This window comes from Oncorhynchus keta, chromosome 14 (assembly GCF_023373465.1).
Source record: "Oncorhynchus keta strain PuntledgeMale-10-30-2019 chromosome 14, Oket_V2, whole genome shotgun sequence".
Classification (NCBI taxonomy): Eukaryota; Metazoa; Chordata; class Actinopteri; order Salmoniformes; family Salmonidae; genus Oncorhynchus; species Oncorhynchus keta.
This window is the reverse complement of record NC_068434.1, coordinates 67,656,724-67,681,534: the sequence shown is the minus strand read 5'-3', so window position 1 is coordinate 67,681,534 and position 24,811 is coordinate 67,656,724. Positions and strand designations below refer to the sequence as shown.

Here is a 24,811-nt window from a genome sequence, read left to right as displayed (position 1 = left end):
TGGGCTGGTATGCAGTTGTGAGGCCAGTTGGGCGTACTGACAAATACTCTAAACAACGTTGGGGGTGGCTTATGGTAGAGAAATTAACATTACATTATCTGGCAACAGCTCTGGTGGACATTGCTGCAGTCAGCATACCAATTGTGTACTCCCTCAAAGCGTGAGACATCTGTGGCATTGTGTTGTGACAAAACTGCACATTTTAGAGTGGTCTTTTATTGTCCCCGGCCCAAGGTGCACCTGTGTAATGATCATGCTGTTTAATCAGCTTCTTAATATGCCGCACCTGTCAGGTAGATGGATTATCTTGGCAAGGGGGAAATGCTCAATAACAGGGATGTAAACAATTTCAGAGAAATAAGCTTTTTGTGCATATGGAACATTTCTGGGATCTTGGTTTCTTGTTTTTCCTTTTGATCCTATCAGGCGTTGTGGGGGGAAAGTGACAGACTGACTCCCCACTATTCTGCATGGTTGTCATGGTTTCAGAAGTTGATCTATCCACAGCGTTCTGCAAAGTCATGCCAAGATGGGTAGCTCCTTTAAATGCTCATACCAGAATAGGAAAGAAAGTGATTGAGGAATTGAAATCCCTAATTACAGATGTGTCACACTGCTATGCATACTGTAATAAGTTATAATTCTTTTGCCAATCAAGATTTTTAATTAGTAAATCATTTTGAGTTGGTAAATTGACTTTTCTAAAAGGCTCCCCTATCTTAGATCTGTCCATTAGAAGCATTTTGTGGATTTTTGACTTACAGGCTTTCAGAGTGTTGACTAAACCTACAATCATTTTACTCTGAGGACTGTATGCACTGTACCTGGACATGGCTCTTATTAATCTCTGCTGTTCACTTCTCCCCCAAGAGGGCTCTACAGAACACATGTTATCTATCTGGAAGCCTCCACCACACAGAGAGTTATGTTTTGGATGTGAAGGTGTGTTCTGCCTTATGCCGTCACAGCATGGAAAAGTGTTATGCAGAAAGTCAGGGGGATTGGTACCTGCTGCTCCATACTCAAATCAAATTTTATTGGTCACGTGCGCTGAATACAACAGGTGTAGTAGAGCTTACAGTGAAATGCTTACTTACGAGCCCCTAACCAACAGTGCAGTTTCAAAAAATACAGATAAGAATAAGAGATAGAAATAACAAGTGTTTAAAGAGCAGCAGTAAAACGTTAGTTGAGGTAGTGTGTACATGTAGGTAGAGTTACTTAAAGTGACTATGCATAGATGACAACAGAGAGTAGCAGTGGTGTGTGTGTGGGGGGGGCTAGAAGCCTCTTGGACCTAGACTTGGCGCTCCAGTACCGCTTGCCGTGTGGTAGCAGAGAGGACAGTCTGACTAGGGTGGCTGGAGTCTTTGACCATTTTTTTAGTGCCTTTCTCTGACACTGCCTAGTATTGAGGTCCTGGATGGCAAGAAGCTTGGCCCCAGTGATGTACTGGGCCATACGTACTACCCTCTATAGTGCCTTGCAGCCGGAGGCCGAGCAGTTGCCATACCGGGCAGTCATAAGATGTAATAACATACTAACTACGCGGTCTGTATCTCCTGACTGATACGTCTGCAGACTAGTCACTGCCCGGAGCAAAACTACTCTGCTAATCATGAGGAGACTGCAGCTGGTACCGCAGAAGAGGGCGAGAGAGTGTAAGGGCAGAGAGAGAGAGAGAAATTAGTGGTTAATGAGAAAGCAAGGGATAGTGGAGGATAGTGTTTTGAAAGGGAGAGGTTTGAAGGAAGCTTCAGTGTTGTAACATTTTACAGCATCGCTCACACTAAAGCTCAGCCCTAATAGTCATCCTTGTTTATGATCCTACTGTTCTGCTTGGAAACAATACCAGACCCAGAGGGTGAAATAGATGAGTTGGCCATGTCTTCTCCAAGCAATGTGAATCTTATTACCTGTGTTGTGGCCATGCTTTCTGGTTGCCATGTAACCCCCTGAGCTGAAGATGATTATCTGGACACTTTCTATGACAGCAACATTCATCATTCAGCACCAGTGTGGCCAGGGGCCTCGCTGTGATTGTTTGGTATGGTCCTCTACCTTCTGTTCCACAGTAGTCATGAGGGAACTCATGCACCATCTCCCCGTGACATCCTGACCAGGGGATATCCTTTTGTTCTCCACAGCCTCTTAATGTCTCTAGAGTCGGGTTTGTTTTGCAAAGCAATATATCAAACGGGTTTGCACAATGAAAAGCATGTTTACCTATAAGGCCCTTGTCTTGGAGAGCAGCTTTGAAGCCACAGACTTCAATTACTACAAACTATTTCTGAATGCCCTGAGCATCACAGAGGCAATTCTCTCCTGTGCAATGGGTCAAGTGAAGTCCTGGAGAGGTCCATAGTGAAGTTGAGGGGGCTATTAGAGGAATGCAGCCAAAGAACGCACAAAGCTCCCCCTTAGAGATGCACATCAACCAGCTGTATCCTGCTCCTCCAAACCAGTCAGTCTTTCACACTCCAGGAAATGAACACAACTCCAGAAACACAACTCTAGTATGCTTTATGCTGTGCTGCTCACTCAGGGAAGAAACCATTTTTACCTTGGGCCACATCCATTTGTCTGTTGCCTAGGAATTGTCAGTGTCCTGACACCTGGACACATTTTGGTTGTTTTTGGACAGTTGTTTACTGTTGTTGCAGAGCTCTCCCTCACACCCAGCCTGGCTGTTCCACTCTGCTCCCTGATACCTCAGATCTGGCGTTGACAGGAGGCAGCCAGGCAGCTCTGGACAATCTTGATTTATGGTCCTCTCAGACAGCACTTGTTAAAACTCAGCACCAGCAGTGTTTTCCCCTCACCAGCCTATCAGACAGAAGGCCATTACTGACACTGGCATTACTCAGGATGTACTACCACCGTAGCCAGGCTACAGATAACCCAAGCCTCAGTAGATTCACTAGTCCACCTTGTCCTGAAAATACGTTTCAATTTCTCATTCATGCGACTGTCATGGTTAAAGTCTGCTGAGTTGTCACCTAAATATTGTGTAACACAAGCTTGAACCACACTATCAGTGCTTTAATGCTGTCGTCTGTATCCTATCTGTATCCTATCCTACAGCCGAGAAGTATTCTCAACACAGCACCTTTTCTGTTGCGACTTGTTGCCCAGTTGACTCCTGCTCTGTGGTCTCGGGTCGCTGACTAAGCTACAGCATTAGTATTACGTGGTTGTATATCACCGCACAGCTCTCGGCTTGGCCACACCAGCTCTAGCGTTACCTCCCCGGCTGATCCAAACTTGGCACTGTTGCCATAGGAACCACAGCCCTGCATTGATAAACAGGACGGAGTGTAGCCAGGGACTTCTCTGAATATGGGGGTGGCAAGAGAGTGACCAGGCTGCCACACCCTGTTATGACACCTTAGAGCCATTTTCACTGACCAGTGATGTGTAGAACTGTGAAATCTATCAGCAGCATGGGGGCTCTCTGACACACTGAAATGAGCCGTGCTAAGACAGGCATGTATTATGAGCTGTTATCATTGTTAGCTACTGATTCCACCAAATGGTCTGATCATTGGCTGTTGTCATCCACCCCATGGCTCTGGCTCCTGCACCTTTCTATTACCGCTATCATTTGAATTAAGGCTCTTAAATCTTGGCCTTAGCTACGCTTGTTGATTTAATGCCCTTGCACCTGCCAAACCTGGCCTGTGTAAGACAGCATGATGAACACAGTCCTCTCCTCTCGTAGTAGGCAATAAGCTGAATGTTTCCAAATGGTAGAAGAAACTGAAGCCCCCAGAAAAGGTTGTCTGCTGTTATCTGTTCATCTGTAATACATGGAGGGAAATGGATGGCTGACTAGTATTAGTGAATTGTTCATAAACATGTGAAATGATAGACATTAATGTTATTCATCAGTGTACAGTCCAACTGATTTGCAGAGATGAATTGAACAACATGTAAACGGCTGTAAATAACTAGATAATAACACTGTGATTCCTAAACACTATTCACTTTGATGAATCTATTTTGAAACTTTTTTCCTTATATGCACAGCATTGGAAATGTACATTTCTGTGTCGCTTGACTGAGTGGACTATTTTCTTCTGCATTGTTAAAAGTGTCAAGTCAAGATATCTCCATCACAGCACACTGAGTTTCCTTCAGGTGATCGACGGGAGCTTGTGAATTTTCTAATTATAATTGTAGTACATCATAATTTCCAGAATAATGACAGTTTCTCTTTTGCTCCATTAAGAAGTCTGAAATGCTGTCACTTTTGTTGGTTTGTAATGCACTTCTATTTTCTTGTGGCTATTAGCAGTCCTTTGGGTATTTTCAATCCACAGATGTGGAAGACATTTTTAGATGGGATCTCTTTATTTCTGCTGACAACATCCCAATTTGAAGACTATTAGACATGCAACCTTCATATTGTAAGTACATTTTCAAAAAGACAAAACTTAGCTTACCCCTTCAGTACTGTACTATCTTTACTATATGCACTTACTGAGTTTGAAGGTAGGCCTTGAAATACATCCACAGGTACACCTCCAATTGACTTAAATGATGTCAATTAGCCTATCAGAAGCTTCTAAAGCAATGACATCATTTTCTGGAATTTTTCAAGCTGTTTAAAGGCACAGTCAACTTAGTGTATGTAAACTTCTGACCCACTGGAATTGTTATACAGTGAATTTTAAGTGAAATAATCTGTAAACAATTGTTGGAAAAATTACTTGTGTCATGCACAAAGTAGATGTCCTAACCGACTTGCCAAAACTATAGTTTGTCAACAAGACATTTGTGGAGTGGTTGAAAAACAAGTTTGAATGATTCCAACCTAAGTGTATGTAAACTTCCGACTTCAACTGTATATATAAAAACATGTTTTTACTTTGTCATTATGGGGTATTGTGTGTAGATGGGTGTGAAAAAAAGTGCAATTTAATCATTTTTGAATTTAGGCTTTTACAAGAACATGTGGAGTAAGTCAAGGAATATGAATACTTTCTCAAGGCACTGTATTTAACAGGAACATATGCTTTGCCCTCTTACTAGCACACCATAGAACAGCAGTGTTGCCAAATTCAATGAAAACCTGCTTTTGTTGTTGTGGGACAATGATCTGAAAAGAACTTGGCCACACTGGCCACCATAAACACATTAAAGGTCTTGGGAACCCACATCCATCTTCTCAATGTCAGAATTTTCTTTTCAGTTTTTAGATTCACTCAAGCTCACATGGTGACAAGATTCTGTTATTTGGTGGCACAAAGGAAGGTCTTTTTTGCGTGATGAAAAAATATTTTCCATTATAAAGCATTTGTAACACAGGTCTATTGATGCTATGGCTTTGGTTACCTCTCTTGCTCTCAAGCAATATTATATGCTACAAACATCTGTTGTGGACAAATTCTTACACATGGACATTCAAAGTCAATCTTAAATTAATAATTGTTTATTGTCAGCGCGCTGGAGAGGTTCCAACTAACTCAATGCACCATAGAACACATGTCTGTCAGAAGCTCTTCCTGGGCAGTCCCAGTAGTTGTCTTATGTACGGCTATACACAGACAAGTTATATTTGCATGATTTAGCATAATTAATTCATCATTACCATTTTGTTTCATTCATGTGACCTACCAACACCTCATGAGGCTTCTACTCTCTAAGCTGAGACCTGGAAATGGAGATCTCGTTTGTTCGTTCTCTAAACAACGTCTGGGCGTACTTCCAAATTGCAGCTACTGATAAGAGGCGGATTTGTTCAGTCAACCACTTGCATGAACACAGAAATTGGTTAATAGAACACAGAAATGTGTTATAAGCACAAACATTAAAATTCCCATTACACAGCTCTTCCTGAACTTGCTATAATATGACTGACAATGTAATCGTTTTCTCCAGACCTTCAACATTTCTGCCATTCCTGTCATTTGGGGTCTTGTCAATGTTGGATGCTACTAGAAGTTGTGACAGTAGCTGTCTGCCTAGAGATCAATATCCTGTGTGAGGCTGGTGTGGGATGCCTTGGCCTTTTCCTGCTGTAGGAGGAGGATCTGTTCATTAACTAGCTGCCCACATTCATTCATCTCTGCTAAACATTCAGATTGCGGCCGCCTGCTAAAGAATGTCAAGTCATTTATCAAACCTGACGATGCGTTTTCGGAAAAGGCCTTCTGATCCTCATAGGCTTGGCACTCACCGGTACAACACATTACAGTACTACTGCTGGCATGGTCTCAGAAAGGAATTACAAGATATGACTGTTTAACATCACATGGATACCACCGGGATGCAGCCATACCTGGTTGTGTAAGCAGAAGCTTTTCTGTACATTTTCCCAGTGAGTTCTGTGAAATCCGTTCTGAAGTTATTTTTGTGGTTTGAACACGTCACAGTTGGTGAAATGAGCTGTGTAATTGTCAGCAGTTGTGGGAGGACTGATACTGTAGCTGTCTGTGGAGCTCTCTGTGTTGTCTTGGGAGGATGTCGTGCAGCATGTGCGTTTCAGCTTTGTATGAGAGAGAGAGGTGTGTTTATGAGATGTTTTGTCTTTTTCCTGGGAACCCTGTGCTCTGCTGTTGTCAGTGAAATGCAGGGTATTCTCTGTAACCACAGCCCATGAAGAGCCTCATTAGAGGGAAGTGGGGTGGCGAGCCTGGGGCAAAGACTCCCGTTGCTTGTGTGTGTGGGATGAGAATTCAGGGGGCGTTGGTTTGTGTAAATGCTGAGCCTGGAAAACGATTCTCGCCTGGCTGGAGAGGGTGGAGGGTGTGTCTTTAGGATGGAATGAAGGAGAGGTTGCCTGGATACCCATGCAGCATTGCCTGTGTAACAGGGCTATATTGGTGATTACCCTTGCCACTTTATTGTTAAGCCAATGGGTTTTTGGTTTTAGTTTTGTCTTGCCTTCACATACTCAACATGGCATCTTATTGGCTGGTTTGCGTGGCTTGCTTTAAATGGGTTGATGTTTCAGTTAGAATCGTCCCAGTGAAAAAACACCAAACCAGCGGTAAGTTGTTGGTTGCAAAGCACTGTACGTCAAAAGTGATTTTTATACTTACAAATGATGATTTGAATGTACAATTTATATACATTTGTTTGAAAATGTTATTAGAACATCACACAAGATGCAGCATTTTTGTGCATATTTGTTGTGAATTTTGTTGTAGAGAATTCCAGCTAAAGACAGGTATCAACTTACTGTGTCTGGTGGAGGGGGGGTCGTATATTTTGTACAGTGCGCGAGTGCAGAGTTGGATGGTGAGCCGTGCATTGCATGACGTGCAATTTTGTGCTGTTTATCAGAATAAATCTCCCATGACTGGTGCTACAAGTTGGAGTTCGTGTCGATGATTGATTGTACACAACGCAATAAGAGTACTGTTACAGTGGTGCCGTGACGGTTCTTCTAGATCGGATCATCCTTCGCTGGATTTCCATCTCAGAACTTCGCGGTGGTTGCCGTTCGAGAATCAGATCAGACGTTGCTGGTGCAGTTTATGGCGATATCACATTTCGCCACAGAGGACGCAACTACGTTTTTTTCTCCTTTACTGATATTGATGATATCTTTATTGATTGGGACTATCTCTTCACGGACAAACAATGTAACTTTTGTGTTACTTGTTTATTTGCATTTCTAACGAACATATGATATAACTAGGGTGAGTTTTACCAGTGTACTCGATTTTGGTTACATTGTGACATTCATTTCTTACATTTTTTTAAACATATTCTGCTATTTGCATTTTTGTTTTAGTGTGTTTATTTCCCATTATTAAGATGGAAGGTGTTGGGAGAGGTAGGGGTTTCCTGACATTTAATCTGTCGCTATCTGTTGGTAGTATTTCAGCCAAAATTCCAGTTGCTTCTACACCTATGCCTAAACTGGAGGGTTTTGGGAGTTTTGATGATAGTGTCCTCATGGAAACGCCCAAGGATGTGAATGAAAGAGGTTTGCCAAATACACGGAGTGGGGAAGATATTGTACAGCAGATTGGTCATTCCATTGGGGAGAACATTGCCTCCTGTTTGGAGTCAAAGGCAATTGTTGGACATGTTGGGGACAATGTTTGATATCAGGGAGCCGGTGTACTTTAGGGGGGATGGCTCTGAAAAGTGCACAGTGCATGAGTGGGAGGATATGGTCATGGTTTATATGCGTAAGAGGGGCGTACCTGTGATGGACCAAGCAGATGAGGTTATGGACAGGCTTATGGGAAAGGACCGCATTGTTGTTAAAGTGGGCATACGCAGCAATCCCTCTGTTGATTTATCTAAAGTCCCATCTTTGACATACTGAAACAACATTTTAGTGACACTTATTTTTCAAGCATGCCCCCGCGCTGACTTTTATGCCACATTACCTCTGACTGATGAACAACCATTCGACTATTGGCTCAGACTAAACAGGGCTATGGAGGTTGCTGAAGATTGTCTAAAGAGACAGAAAAAAGTGTTGAAGACCCATCTCGTGAGCTCACAGTCATGTTCATCAGACATTGCCCTAACGCCGAACTGTCGCTTATCTTTAAGTGCAAGCCAATACAGCAGTGGACCGCTGCAGATGTTCATGAGAGGTTGGATGAATACAGGAGGGAGCGGAGGTACTCTCACTTATCTAAGGTGACCTCAGCCATCGCAACAATGAAGCAGGAAGTTGGTGCTGTCATGGGAAGGGCCCATGTGACCACTCACCATGCATGCTGTGAGGCTCCACATGGAATCACCTAATGTGTTGCCTTCCCCAGCCCAGGCTACTCATGGCTCAGCTGAGCCGATGGAACATAACCTTGCAATGCTGGAGTGTGTGCTGGAACAGAGGCCATAGCAGTCTAACTGTCAGTTCCAAAAAGGGAATAGGAGCAAATTGAGGTCTAATGGGCCATGTGAAGTGTGTGGGGATGCTGGACACAATACTTACTTTCACTGCAGGGCCAATCATCTCTGCTTTTTTTGTCATGTAGCTGGCCACGCACGCTCTTAGTGCCCCAAGGCCGCAGCTCTGAGCACAGCTGGTGGAGTTCCTAAAGTAATCACTGCTCAGCTCCCGGAAAACTAGTAGGCTTGCATGTAGAAGGGGAGAGTGTTAGGCCTTTTGTCCCCATCAGTGAGAGCTGTTGATTTGGAGTCTGTATATAAAAGTGTTTGAGATTAAATGGAGACTGAGAAGAGTATCATAATGCAGAACACACAGAGACTTTCCCCATATGACAATTTTTTTCATTGCTTGTACCTTGAGCTCTAGGGTCTTACCTGAACTTTTGCATGCAGGAGTGTTGAAAAGGAGTGTTGAAAAGTCCATCATTGAGACCTACAGAGATAGTCTTGGTTGGTTGTGGTGGGTTGAAGACCAGGCCTTTGGGAGTATGTGAGCTGGAGATGGAGTTGTACGGCTGTAGAGTTGCCGTGCCTACACTGGTGGTTGAGGGCCAGAGTGTTGACCTCATCTTGGGCAGCAATCTTGGGTCTCTCATCTTGGGTCTTCTAAATACCTTCATTTGCCACCTGAAGACTAATTGAGATCTCTGGAAGAGGGTTTATACTCCAGTGTGTGACAGGGGTGAGGATAGCAAGCTAATCAACATGATGGCTAATGCGGAGAGATGGAGGAACAGTGAAGTACGAAACGCCACTCTAGCCGATGTCTTTCCTTGCATGGCTCTAGAGGACTTTAATGGTTTGTGTGTGAATGATGATTCATCAGCAGCTTTACAGCAGCAAGTGCAGAGAATGGCTGACATACTCACTGCGAAGATGACTTGACACTAACTGATGACGGTTCCAGCCGACTTGACGGACCTGACAGTTCAAGCAGTCCTGGGGTCTTACGTGACTTAGGTTTGATTGATATTGACGTCGACTCCTGTCAAGTCTCTCCTGCTGGTAAGAAGAAACTCATCCATCTCATAGCTGAGTACCAGTCAATTTTTTCCAGGCACAAGTTGGATTGTGGAAAAGCTACCGGATGTCTTCAGCGCATTCAACTGAGTGACGAGAAACCCTTTCGGATGCCCTACCGACGCCCGTCACCAAGTCATTATGAGAAGCGTAAGAAAGCGTTGAATGAGATGGAAGAACATGAAATCATAAGGAAGTCTAGTTGTGAGTACGCCTCACCCCTTGTCTTTGTCTGGAAGAAGTCTGGAGACATGAGATTCTGTACTGATTTTCGTTTGCTCAATGCTTGCACCATCAAGACACCCAACCACTCCCTCTCCAGGCTGACGCGCTGGCTGCTTTAGGTGGAAATGCCTTTTTCTCGACAATGGAACTTACCTCTGGCTACTACAATGTGGAAGTGCATGAGGATGACCGGAGATTCACAGCTTTTACATCACCATTTAGATTGTACGAATACAACCGTATGCCACAGGGGTTATGTAATTGTCCTGCAACATTTATGAGGATGATGCTAAACATCTTTGGGGATCAGAACTTTCTTAGGCTGCTGTGTTACCTTGTCGATATCTTGGTCTATGCGCCCACTGAAGATCTGTCTATACAGCGCCTGGAAATAGTTTTTGAGCGTCTCAAGGCTCACAACCTGAAGTTGGCGACAAAAAAGTGTCACTCTATGCAGAGGTCTGTGAAGTTTCTGGGGCATATCATTAGTGTGAATGGTGTAGATACAGACCCTGAGAAGGTGATGGCCGTTACAGGAGTAACAGAAGCTGATATGATGGAAGATGGCACTGACATTCCTTCTCAGAAGAAATTGAGGTCATTCCTTGGGATGGTGGTGTATTACCAACAGTTCATTAAAGGTTGCTCGACCATCGCAAAGCCTCTCTTTGGATTGGCGACTTTACACAAGGCTCCATGCTGGAAAAAGAAGTGACGCTCACTTGTCAGGAAGTTGACGGCTGCCGACTGGACAGCAGAATGCAGACAGGCCTTATTCAGAGCTAAAGCAAGCCTTACTGGACCAGGTTTTGTTGGCCCACCCCAACATCGACAAACTCTTTCTACTGTCGGTGGACGCTTCCAGCAACGGCTTAGATGCTGTGCTGTCCCAGGTACAGGAACAGGAAGCTACAGAGAGACATATAGCCTTCACAAGCAAGTCCTTCAGTTATGCACAGTTGAGGTATCCTGCGCACAGGCTCGAGTTCGTTGGGCTATCTATGACAAGTTCCTCCACTGGTACGAGGGGAGCAGTTCACGGTTTGGACAGATAATAATCCCTTGACATTAGTGATGCACCATGACATTTTTGGCCGATACCGAGATCCTATATATTCCTTGACAAAAAAACGATACTGATAACCGATATTTAAAAAGAATTGCAGCCTTTTAAGCATTCTAGTACAGTTAAATAGTTAACATGAACACAGCAGTCTAAGGCACTGCATCTCAGTGTAAGAGGTGTCACTACAGTCCCTGGTTCGAATCCAGTCTGTATCACATCCGGCATGAATGGGAGTCCCGTATGGTGGCGCACAATTGGCCCAGCGTCGTCCTGGTTTGGCCGGGGTAGACGTCATTGTGAATAAGAATTTGTTCTTAACGGACTTGCCTAGTTAAATAAAGGTTACACACACAAACACACACCACACTGACCAAAAAGTTATTTTGTTGGCATTTACGTATGTCCCCATTACCAGTAAAACATAATTAAAACCTATTTTTTTCCACTTACTTGCTGTGCTGTTTTGTTGTTCATTTGTTCAGTCGTTTCATTCTCAACCAGGATTTCAATGGAACACCGTTTGGGTCTTTGCTATGGAACGTCGTTTGGATCTTTGCGTATCAAAAAATATACTGTTTAACATGATTTGACATGTCAAATAACACTATGCTTGTTGACCAATCAAACCAAAAATTCAACTATTGTGCCTAATCCTTTTTGTGGCTAGCTTCACAACACATAACCTGGTCTGGTCGAGCCTCACTTGCCAGATGAAGCTAGCTGGCTGCTTATACTGTTAGTTTTGGGCAACAGGGTTAAGTAGCTGGCTAGCTGTTTATTTTCATGAACTGAAGTTCAATTTCAATAGGCGAACAAGAAGTGGCAACCTAGCTAATACTTACTCACAAGGATTCCTAAATCATTGATAAGAATAATGAAAATTACTGCAGTTTCTACTGTTCATTGTTTTCAGGCTGGTTGTATTGGCTAGCTAGGTACCAGGCTAAAGCTAGCTACCCCAGAAGTTGTGGTCGAACATATTCTGCTTTATTACCAAAGCGGTATTGAAAACACATAATTCGTGGCTGGTGTTTTCTTGTTTGCAGACTTTGTTTTACAGCTTTGACAGTGCTACTGTATCTTTTTTTGACACGCAAAGACCCAAATGGCGTTCCATAGTATGTATGTCGTGAAGCTAATAGCAGTGACGTTATCACTGTGTAACTCCGGTAGGGCAACATCTGAAAACTAGCTCACTTGGTAGTGTGTACCGGTGCTCAACATCACCCACGACAGAGAACGGTTAATTGCCAAGGGAAATTTTCTTATTCTTTCAAATGACTGCTTGACTTGTTGACTGCTCGATCCACACAGAAGACATTGTGGGCTAAGTTAGGAACGCTGTGTTGCACGTGTAGTGCAAAATTTTACGCAGCGTCATTCCGTCATGTATCTATGTTATATAGGTATGCACGTCAGCTTTGACATCGGTTTTGCACATTGGTGTTAAACTAGACATCGGCCGATACTGATGTTGGCGATTTTAGCTAATATCGCCCGATTCCGATATGTTCACCGATATATTGTGCATCCCTACTTGACATATATCCTGACCAAAGCAAAGTTTGATGCTTGTGAACAGAGATGGGTCGCCAAGCTGGCATCGTATGAGTTTGACATCAAGTACAGCCCTAGGCCCAAAAAATATTTTTGCAGATGCTTTGAGCAGAGAGCCCTTCGTATGACCCAGTGCACTCCATCGCCTGACAAGGGTCCCGTACGAGGCGTTACTAGCTGAAGCTAACGCTGTGCGCACAGACAGAGTGCAAGACATGTTTCGCTGGTCCAACCACCCCTTTAACAAAGCCTCTGACTCCAACAACGTGGTCATTAGCTGCCAGGCTTCTGTTGACCCCCAATCTGGTGCTTTATCAAGACATGAAGTTGCAGCTGTTCTTCATTCACACAGGTGTTGGGTGGGTGAGATTGGCCCACATGCACTGCTGTTGCCACAGCTTCCGCAGCCTATTATGCCATCAGAGCAGACCAATGTCGGTGTTCTGCCACACAACCTACTGATGAATAAGCAACGTGATGAGCAGAGTGATCTTCTTTGTGGAAAGGGGGAGAAGACCATCTCGGAGAGAGTGTGCCCACGAGAGTGTTGAGGTTTTGTGTCTTCTCAGAAGTTGGGACAAGTTGACCATGAAGATGGGTGTACTCTATCATGTTTCAAAGAATGTGGTTACAAAGAGGAAAACGTATTTGTATGTGGTTCCAGCCTCCATGAAAGCAATGGTGTTGAAGGGTGTCCATGATGAAGCTGGCTACCAGGGCCAACAGAGAACAGTCTACCTGACAAGACAGAGGTTCTTCTGGCATGGCCTGGAGAGGGAGGTAAAGGAATATGTGAAGTGCTGCAGGAGATGCGTTGTGAGTTAAACTCCCGGTCCGGAAGCAAGAGCTCCTCTTGAGAGCATAATAATAACTGAGCTTCTTGAACTAGGGTGCATAGACTTTTGGTCTGCAGAAGATTCTTCAAGCAAGTCCCTGCATGTGCTCGTTGTTACTGACCACTTTACCAAATTGGCTCATGCCTTCTTGTGTCCGAACCAGTCTGCTAAGTCTAGCTCATCAGTTGTGTAACAACTATCTGTGTCTTCGGGATTCCACGCCATATACACCCAGATCAGGGAGCCAACTTTTAGAGCGCTCTAATAGCCAAACTGTTGAGTGTTGCAGGTGTTCAGAAGTCTCACACCACACCGTACCATCCGATGGGGAATATTTTGTACACTGCGTGAGTGCAGAGTTGGATGGTGAGCCGTGCATTGCATGACATGCAATTTTGTGCTGTCATAATAAATCTCCATGACTGGTGCTACAAGTTGGAGTTCATGTCGATGATTGATTGTACACAACGCAAGAACAGTACTGTTACACCTATCTAACCTGGAGTGTCTTGACCAATTAGGGTGGAATCGGGATCCAGACAGGGAGTACAGTAGGGGTTCACCACTTCAACTATGACAGACAAAATGAGAAAAAAAATCCAGAACATCACATTGTAGGATTTTTAATTAATTTATTTGCAAAATAAGTATTGTGTGTGAAAACCTTGTGAAGACTTACAGAAAACGTTTGACCTCTGTCATTGCCAACAAAGGGTATACAACAAAGTATTGAGATAAACTTTTGTTATTGACCAAATACTTATTTTCCACCATCATTTGCAAATACATTCATAAAAAATCCTACAATGTGATTTTCTGGATTTTTTTTCTCATTTTGTCTGTCATAGTTGAAGTGTACCTATGATGAAAATTACAGGCCTCTCTCATCTTTTTAAGTGGGAGAACTTGCACAATTGGTGGCTGACTAAATACTTTTTGCCCCACTGTATATGCCTGCTTCACAATTTACCCCCCACCAACTCTCCAACCAGCCACAATTCTCCATCATTGTTAATTAACATCACATTAACAGTCCCTGACCTATTTCTGCTTTAGGCTTGGATTACGTAATTTCTTTTAGCTAAAGAATGTTTTGGAAACAATGGGATCCAGACAAAGAGGTACATTGTCTGTGTGTACCATGGTAATGGGAACAGTGATATAGGCCATCCACGGTCATCATCTCTGAGGGATTGAACTATTCCCATGTAGTGATTATGTAGATCCCCATGAGTTTTAATGAGCGAGATCAGATTACCCTTTTCATTACCATTTTCCATGAAACCCCATTACCTTCCATCACACCAGCAGTTATTGAATGACTTTATAATATACATGATTTCCAATGCAGTAACTCTGATAACGGCTTTGAACACAGGAACAGACACTGACACAGACTGCTGGTTCACAGTCTGGATTATGTTGTTCTGGTTTCATGCTTGAGTTCCTTCCACCCTCCACAGCCCATGAAAAGACTCAATGCCCTTAAGCTTTCAGCATGCTTTGGTTCGGCCACAAGGCGAACTGAACGAGTGTGCTTGAATACTCCTTTAAAAGACCTTAGTTTGAAAAATGAGAAAAAAATCGTCAATACTACGGTTTGTCCATTTTGAGACGCCGTAGCCATTATACACTTCCTCAAAATAGTCTGAATTATTTTGAATGTTTTTGCCAAGGAGCTCTTAGTTGCCCAATTTTACATCTAGCTAAAATGTTTAGTTCAGTATTTCTCAAGTGAAAAAGTGTGAATAAAAACGATTCATCTCTCATTCAATTAAGTGTTTGTTGTCATTCAAGAATCCCTACAGTTGACCAATCATCAACAAAGGGGCATAGACTTCGGCTACTGACAAGGTATTTCTTGAGAGCACGAACAGGTGAAAAAACCCTTGCCAATGACCAAAAATGAACAAAAACATCACAAAATGTTGTCCAAATATATGCACAAACTGTTTCGGATAGGAAGCAGGTGGACACCAAAAATCTAAATCTTCTTTAACAAAGGAACCTAAAGATGAAGAGATGGGGGGGTGGAGATGAGTTGGCGGATGGATTAACCATGTAAGGTATCACAGCCAAACCAACACAACTTTCTCAACATTGAAAGTATTCTGTTTGCAGTGGCTTATAGGAAAATGCTTAGGCAATATTTGTCAGAAATGGAGGGATCTACTGAATCACAGTAAATGTATAACCTCACAAGGCTGTATTTATGATCCTACTTTTTACCGTTGTTTATTTATTTTACATTGTTTATTTACTGACATCATAATTTATGTATGGACAGAGATGGGTTCACCTACCTGCTAGAAATACTTTTTTCATGGTGTATCTACTGAATACTGTCTGGAAAGCACTCCACTTAGATATCCCAAGGCTAAAAATATTTGCCTTTCAAACTGGATAAAATTGACATTTTAGATTATATATTTTTTAAATCAGTTTTTAGTCTTAAGGTGAAAGAAAATGAAATTGTTATTGTTCCAACTGGTAAATCCTGTTGGAATTGTTGGAGAAATAACATGGGGATTAGATCTAATTCCACAACCCACCACCCATCAGGTTGGAGTGGCTCACAGCTGCCAGTACTAAAGCAGCCGGTCTTCAGTTTGAGCCACTGGTACATAGGTGCCTGGACATTGAAAACTACAGTTTAACAAGCTATTGTACACTGGGCTATTCTGTGCGGCTGAAGTTGGTAAGCATGTATTAGATTTAAGGTGAACATTATGAATGGTAAATATTCACATGCTGATAATTGTTTACCTCCAGGGAGGGATGTGACTCGGGGCTCTACACTGACCTTTTTTACAGGGAGCACGTGTGTGCCTAAGTTGAAACATTTTGGAGCACAAAGAAATATTTGCCAAAAAATATATGTTTTCTTTGTAATAATGGTGCAAGCGTATCCTCCATGGCACCAGGGCCTGCAGTGCAGTGAAGGAATCATTGCAACAATTCTAATCTTTATTCTAAGAGCACTGGTGCTCCTAAATTAAAATTCCAGGTCGCACAGCAAAATATTTAGGTACTTATGCAAGTAAAATGGTCACTGTAGAGCCCTGTGACGCATGTTTTCCATTGCAGAGTGCATCATGTTGAATTACAGCACCACAGAGCCTTCTAGAGCATCTCGCCGTATTTGACTATAGGATGGATTCTTGGTCCACTCCTTTTCCTAATTGTGTTCTCAAGTGGCTTTCTGGTAATGCAAATACCACTGCCATTAGAAATGACCAGGGATGAATTAAAGGAAACTAGAGATCTATCCAACCCCGAGGGGAATGAAACAAAACACAACATCTGCTCAATGGATTTCGGAATCATTGTAGAAATGTTACCACTGATACATTTCCATTTACTAAAGATATTACAGTAATGTAATGGGTGCCTACTCATGACTCTAAATTTCTTCCTTTCAAAACACTCAAAGGCAATTGCTCCATTATACGGCTATGACCTTGAAAATGCACCGTGCCTTGAAAGATGCCAAATATATATTTTGAACTGCTCTCTCAGCGTTTTATTGTGCTCGTCTGGAAATGGACTGCTGTAAATTGATTCATTCTGCAGTAATCACACTGAGCACACAGGCAATATCTCTGAGATGCATCAGGGCAGACTGGTCTGAGATATCCCTTCTCTGCTCTACGCAGCAACAGGTGATAGGGAGCATGGGGAGTTTACAGTCAGGGCACGGTGTGGTGTACTTTGAGCACTGAAACATTGGGATTGGTGAAAAGTCACCACATAGAACAAAGAGTATGGAGGCAGAGATGCAACTTTAAAATGGAGTCTGACAGTAAGGTAAAAAATACATGGAAAGACAGCCCTAAAGTGGTCTCCAGTGGCATTGACTTAGAGGAGGTAATCAATATAGGTCATCTCATCATGGTATGTGAAATGGTGTGATGAAAAGTATTTGCATTGCAGAGTTGACCCCTAGAAGTAAGAGGAATACACTTGCAGCACTTTTTTTAGGTGGGTGAGGAGCAGTTCCAATCATCTGTAAAGGTCATGAGCTCTGACGGAGGGTTTGGGTATTGACTGAGTCTGGCTAGATGAAGGACAGGGACGCTAATCTTCACCGGCCATGTATATCAATTCAGAAAAGCCACCAGACCACGTCACGCAATATGCAAAATATAGTATTCTAGAAACGACACAGATTTTTTAGTCCTGTGAAATGGTGTGATGATTGTCATGCTTTGGGCACATCCTGGCTGTCTTAAATGTGTGCTGGTTCTGATGACTGACTGAATGATTATACAGTGACCTGCACTGATTTATTTGAGAGAGAATCAATGTGTGCTTCAGAGTCACTGTCTCTGGGAAGTGTAATGCTTGACCTCTCACTTCCACCCAGCTGAATGAACAGGCAGTAACCTTTTAAAACATGACCTTCAGCTTAGCACATGTAGCAACTGTTCCACTCAGATAATAACACTCTGATCATGCTAAATGAGAGCGTGTACTAACATTGATCATATGATTGGTAGGGTTTGGAATCTGAACATCAATTAGTTGTGGTTGTTGAGTGTAATTTGTTGGGCTGTGTATGAAGATTGTACTATGGCCAACCCTGTAAAACAACACATTTCACTGCACCAATATGTTTTTTTAAACACTTAAACATTGTTAGGCAGGCTATTTGCACACTATAATAGCATTCAGTTCTGCAGACAATGTGGACTAGGATTTAAGAATGGGATTTTTAGCTGGCTCCTATTGTAACAGTTTGATTGGAAGATGCTACATGTAGTTTTGAAGTTGCTTTGAAGAGAAGTGCAAACCCTTATCACCCCGTGCAAGTCAACTCCTCTGTGCACATAAGTCACACTCTGTCGCTATGTTTTTCATGGGCTTGCTGTGTCACCACTGCCACCTAATGTGCAGTGCCTAAAACTGCATGCACTCTATTCAGAAAGTCACATACAGCTCCCAAACAAAATCACAAGCTGTATTTTGGGGGATCGAATGTCTAAACTATATGGTATATATTGTTATTACTGACATTGATTTTATCTGACAGTCAGTGTTTGGTCTTATTGTGTTTGTACCCCAGGTAAAAGAAGCCATGCAGAGGATCCACGACAGAGGCAACATAGGAAAGCTAATCCTGGATGTGGAGAAGTCTCCCACTCCTTTGGTAAGTACACAACCCTGACCTTTTTTTCTAGAAGAACAAGTTATGTATAAGTGGTCTAAAACTGCACATTTATTCAACAAGTTTGAAAAACCTTGAGGAAAAAGGAAATGATTAAATAGCATCATGACTCACCAGTGAGTAATTTATCCCTAGAGAACTCTTGGCCAAATCAACACAGGTTGAGGTTCCTAGACAGCACTAAGTCTGATAACAATAAATATATCTTCCAATGGCACTGGTTTCTATGGTGACCCATGAATATCAGCGTCCCCATTTGGAGCAGCAAACATAAGAAACAAAAGCCTGAGCAGTGTTGACAAAATGTTGATTCAATGTCGATATGTTTAAAGTAACTGTCCAGTAAAACCCCATCTCAAACTCTTTGAATGTTTTTTTTTATGCTTGAAATTTGCTAGGCCCTTATGTGATTGGTCCAGCAGCTTTCGTCTTTTTTATGTTTTTATTCTCCAGTGGGGAGAAGGGTCAGTCTTGAGATAACGGGAGGCACGTGCTCAGGAATGCACACTCACTGCATACAAGCAAGATAACTAGCAAGCCAAGCAATCCATAACTGGTGTTAGCAACAAGAACAATGCACATGCAACAACTATCTCGCCTGTCACTTCTATTTCAAATCATGTGGTTTGTATAGGGTGACCACATTTAAAATACCCAAATGCGAGAAAACAGGGTGAATTTCGGGACATTCGCGGGACAGTTGCCTTCGTGAATAAAAACATTTAGCAGCATGTCCCCGTCCCAGATGTAGCCTATTGAATATCATTATAGAATATGCATAAAATGCATCCTCCAATTGCAACATCTACCTATGGCCACACATATTGTCTCAAGAAACATTTATATTTTTAATACCCTCAAACACCAAGTTAGGCATACCTCATTTCAAAATAGGCCATGGCTTCATAACTGTCAATCATGAATATTCTTCACATTTTACAAGTGAAATGTCCAAACTGCGTCTGCATGCCGATCATTTGATCTCAATCAGTTTCATGGGAATATGCATTTAGATCTTCTTGAATTCCTATTTCGTGGGCAAATTAGAGCAGATGGTGTTAAACTTTATAGCCTTCGTGCATTTTATTTTTTTCAATCATAGCACATTCTGGTGCTGTTGAGCTTTGGCCCCCTGATCATTTTTGGCCACTATTCAGCTTGCCATCACTTCATTTCTCATGAGATTTGAGGGTGTTGAGGGCGGCAGGGTAGCCTAGTGGCAGGGTAGCCTAGTGGCAGGGTAGCCTAGTGGCAGGGTAGCCTAGTGGCAGGGTAGCCTAGTGGTTAGAGCGTTGGACTAGTAACCGGAAGGTTGTGAGTTCAAACCCCCCAGCTGACAGAACCAATCTGTCGTTCTGCCCCTGAACAGGCAGTTAACCCACTGTTCCCAGGCCGTCATTGAAAATAAGAATTTGTTCTTAACTGACTTGCCTGGTTAAATAAAGGTAAGATAGAAAAAAAATAGTAACGGTTTTGTTATGTAGAATACTAACCCACTGGCACACACTGGTTAAATTAATGTTGTTTCCAGGTCATTTCAATTAAATTAATTGACGTCTGTGCCCAGTGACAATTAATCATTATGTGATCTTACATAGGCTTACATTGATTCGAGCTTTGATCTGACATTACTAAATGAGCACAATTGTGAGAAGTAGCAGTGGCAGCACTACACCAAACAAGTAATTCAAGCGCACCTATTCTACTCTTTTGCCTTGAGCAAAATTTGGTGATGCAAAAACGAAAAACTACATGTGTGGTTGTTTTATGAAAATCTGGGAATATTTGGCCAATAAAATATTTTTGGTTGGTAAAATAGTTAGGAAGGGAGACTTCTAAAATGGGATTTAGTGAATAATGTTTATTAACTAATGAGCATGAAGACCCTCACAAATTTGAAAATAACTTTATCTTTCAGTCTAATACGGGTATTTACATACTTTTGTAGCTCTTTTTCAGAAGCATGCTTTTTGTAAATAGTTAGGCCTGCCTGTCCTCTCCAAGTTTAGCTAGAATTTAGCCCGAAAGGATTTGAGAAATTCGATTGGTTGACCATAGGCCTATGACATAAATCTACATCTTGTCTTGCGCAGAATATCAGATCTCAACAACTATTGGAGTGTTTAGCATCACCAGTAGGCTACCCCATTCTTATGATGTATATATATATATTTTTTTCATAAGCGAAAAGTGACTGCAAGAGACAGGTTGGAACGAATCAACAAAAACATCTAAATTAGTGTTGTTTCAATTAGTTAATTAAATGTAGAACATAATTGTTTGGTTGTGGGACGTGGGAAAAAGGGCCAAACTGCAGGATTGACCTGCAGAATCCGGAACATGTGGTCACCCTAGGTTAGAGTAGGGCTGCTGGATGTTTAGAAGCAGTTAGCATGCTAATGCTAGCTATCGATGCAAAATTAGCCAGCTGGCTAACCAACAAGAAATCAAGTCAAAGCAGGTCCTCCACATAACAACCACCTCACAGTTTCCTTCTATTTTAAATCATGTGGTTTGCAGCTAAAAGTTTTAGGTCAAGAGGAAGCCTAGTTAGCTGTTGTTGAGTGATAAAGATAGCAGCAGCCAGTAGCTAACTAGCTAACGTTATTTAGGTTCCTAACAACAAAAATATCAGGAATATAATGACAAATCAAAGGACAGAAACGACTAATACTTGTGAAATAATCACTGCATTTATTCATTTATTGCTGTTATAGTAAAGTGCCCTAGTAGTTTTATTGTACATTTCGAAATCCTGAATCTGAATCTGTCCATATTATTTGAACCAGGTTCAGGCAATCTGCCCCAGTACCTCCACGTGGGAATTCATTTGAATATCCAAGTGTCTCATTGGCTGAGTCATTGGCTGAGCTGTCAAATAATTTTTGTATTGACCCAAACCACTCTGTTGTGTCTGAACTGGCCAAGCAGGGACACATCCTCAATTCTATATATATTTATTTTATTAATAATCTATTTAATTCAGATTGTCATTAATTGTTGGTAATATTTCATAAAAAATCTGGAACACTGGACAGATACATGAATATTTGAATTCTTTGTTCCTCATCTTTGAATGTTTTCTTGTAGATACAGTTGATACAATACACTCCATTCTGTATTTGTAGAAATTACAATGTGTTCTGTATTCTGTGTAGATGGCCAGTGACAGCACAGAGACCAGTGAGGCTGGTGAGGAGGAGGAGGAACATGAAGGGGACAGTGACAACAAGGAGCGCATGCCTTTCATCCAGTAGGCCCAGGTACGGCACCACAACCTTCCTGGACACCTCAAAGGAAAGAGGTGGAGCGCGGGATTAGTTCCATAACAGATGACTCCACAACTCGAACTACGCACAGTGAACTCAAACTGTTGTACTGTATGTGAGTGTATGTTTGTGTGCGTGTGTGTGGGTCTGTTGTCTTTGTGTCTTTTGTTATGTAAGATGTTTGAAAGACATGAAAACTCATAAGACACTGGTTGTCAAAGTTGCCAATCAGCTAAAGTGCCATTCACTATCCAGTATTATGATGAGCATTGTGTTGCTGACCAAATGATGTTCAGAGATGCTAAGACCTATCTGCAGCCTCAGTGTTGTTCATTGTGTTCTATGGGAACCTCATCAAGGGAGCAAAGTAGGAACGGAGTGAATAAGGGGTTGATTATGTTGCTTTTAGGGAAAATACGAGAGTGCGTGATTGAGTGTGAAAGAGAACAGTAAGTGAGTGAGAGTGAACCAGGAACATAAATGATATTGACCATGGTTGTACTCCTGTCTTGGTTGAAACAAGACGGAAACTAGGAGGGTGAGTGTTAGCGTAAACGTCTCCTCTAAGCTATATTCCCGTTTCTCTTTTACCACTATTATGATGACTCAGAAGTGAGATTCATTTCAGCTGCTTCATGAACACTAGTCACTCTGATCACCCCATTACCACTGAATACACAGCAAACCCAGAGCAGATTGGCCCTGGGCTATATACCTCCACCTGCTGCAGTGAGTCTATCAAAACCACTCTCTGAGATCGTTTTTCACCCTCCTCCCTCAGGTTATTTTCAGCAGTGTGTGAGCTAGGAGAGAGTATTAGGAAATGCCACTGTAAATGCCTGCTACCATGTTTACCGACACATTAGGGATCCGACCTTCTGCGGTATTGTTATGGGATCACCAGTGCCTTTGAGCTAGAAGTCTGCAGCAGTCTTGTAGAAGATTTCAGTATTTGAATTGTACCCATTCCATAGACACTCAATTTCATGGTGGTTCTGCCAAATGCCAGGCAGCATTCTGAGTGTGTTTCCTACATTTCTACAACTAATGAAAATAAGAAATATAACGTCAGCTTTTGGTCTCATCCGTAGTCTTCATTTCAGATAAACAATGCAGATAGAAATGGCATGGGGGTCAGGTGATGATTAACCACACCTGTTTCTGTTTAGTCTGTGTTCTTTATGCATGTGTGTAATAAGTTGTGTTATGTTTACCTGCTGGTGCCTGTCTATAGTGTGCAATGCCTTCCAAATAGAGTGCCAGAGAGGGAGGACTAAAGACACATTCACTTACAGATAAGCTTTTGGGCCATCAAGAATGGAAGTACTATTGCTGTGGATACCACAGGAGAGGAGTTATTCATATCAGATGTTAACATCTCATGTGAGATCTGGTATGACAACTGCATTGTGCTACTAGTATTATCCATATGGAAAGTGTGAAATTAATCGTCCAACGTACAAAGCTATTTATTCATAAAAATATGAAACTACCATTGATGTATGGAGATGAAAGCTACTGAATCGCCTCGTTATAAACAGTAAATCTAGCTACGGCAGATGTGTTTCATATAATTGCAAGCTTACATATTACCTTCAGGAGTATTCCCACACCAAAAAGAAAATGTACAGACACAGTATAAACAGCATACAATTTCTTGTAACTTTGTAAGTGAATAGAAAAGATGATACATGTTTGTATGTACCCTGCTGTCTGTATGAGAAGAAAGGGCCCAGTTATTACATGGCTGTAGAAGTGATTGGAATGTAGCCAGCTGTGCTTCTCCAAACGAACCACCCACTGGTGAAGAAATACAGTTCTACACATTTCATTGATCTTTCATTTGCCACTCACAACATTCGTATGATCTTTAATTAACTAAGTCACATTAAATGTCACAACATTTTATTCAAATATTTTATTAGCTACGTCACAACATTGCACCTGTTTCCTTTCATGATAGACTTGGCAATGGTGCTGGAAATCAAGTATATTAATGAAGGAGAACAGTACATCTAAATGTGAATGTCTCTGGGTTTTCCTGTTCGTCTAGGTCTAGAGTGTAGAGTAACTTGCAGTGTGTCTGTCTGTGTTTCCATGGGAGGTCATTATGATGGATAGTCAACTTGCCTTAAAAGTAAAAAAAATTTTAAAAAAATAAAAAAAGATAAACAAACTATGTAGGCGTGTTTAGTACTGTAGTTGGAACCTGATTACAGACTTATATGAAGATATTGTTTAACTGTATTTGTTGGTATTAGTGGTTTTGTTATGTTATACTGTACGTAGTCCAGTTCTGTTTACATTAATAAATGTATCTGCAGAGCATTCTGAGAAAGCTGTGTGTTTTTCTTGGCCTGTGTCATTTTCAGGTTTTCTCCACAAGCCACCCTGTGAAAGACTCCCTATAATATCACACTTTCATAGGCTGAGGTATTTCTCCAAGAATGTACAGTATGAAAAATGATTTAAGCTTTAAATCCATGGTAACTTTCTCACTGTAAATGATTTGCCTGTTAACAACGGTAAATAGACTTTGACCATGGTTACTTTAAGTAGCGCTGCATATTTCTTAGGTTCTTGTCTTATTAGGTCATAAGGATTCAACATAAATTACTGATTTGCATCTCTCCCAATCACACTGAATTTTGATATTCTCTTATCATCCCTTTTCCATTTATAGCAGTGGGGTATGTAACACCTTTATTATGCAATATAAATTAGGTCGGTCCTTTGCTATCTACTGGCAGGCCGGTGGCCTTTCACAATGTCACCACCACAACTTCCTATAAATCAAATACAACTG

The 24,811-nt window shown here is 41.9% G+C and overlaps 1 protein-coding gene across 1 annotated transcript in view; it reads left to right on the top strand.

The window, feature by feature from the left end:
* The window catches only part of LOC118393843 (synaptic vesicle membrane protein VAT-1 homolog-like), a 42,504-nt gene extending 18,171 nt beyond the window's left edge, over positions 1 to 24,333 (top strand). The window contains exons 8-9 of the mRNA XM_035786973.2: positions 18,635 to 18,718; positions 21,895 to 24,333. Coding sequence (XP_035642866.1) covers positions 18,635 to 18,718; positions 21,895 to 21,993 — 183 coding nt within the window. The 3' untranslated portion in view covers positions 21,994 to 24,333. The remainder of the gene's footprint in view (positions 1 to 18,634; positions 18,719 to 21,894) is intronic.
* Positions 24,334 to 24,811: the final 478 nt, after the last annotated feature.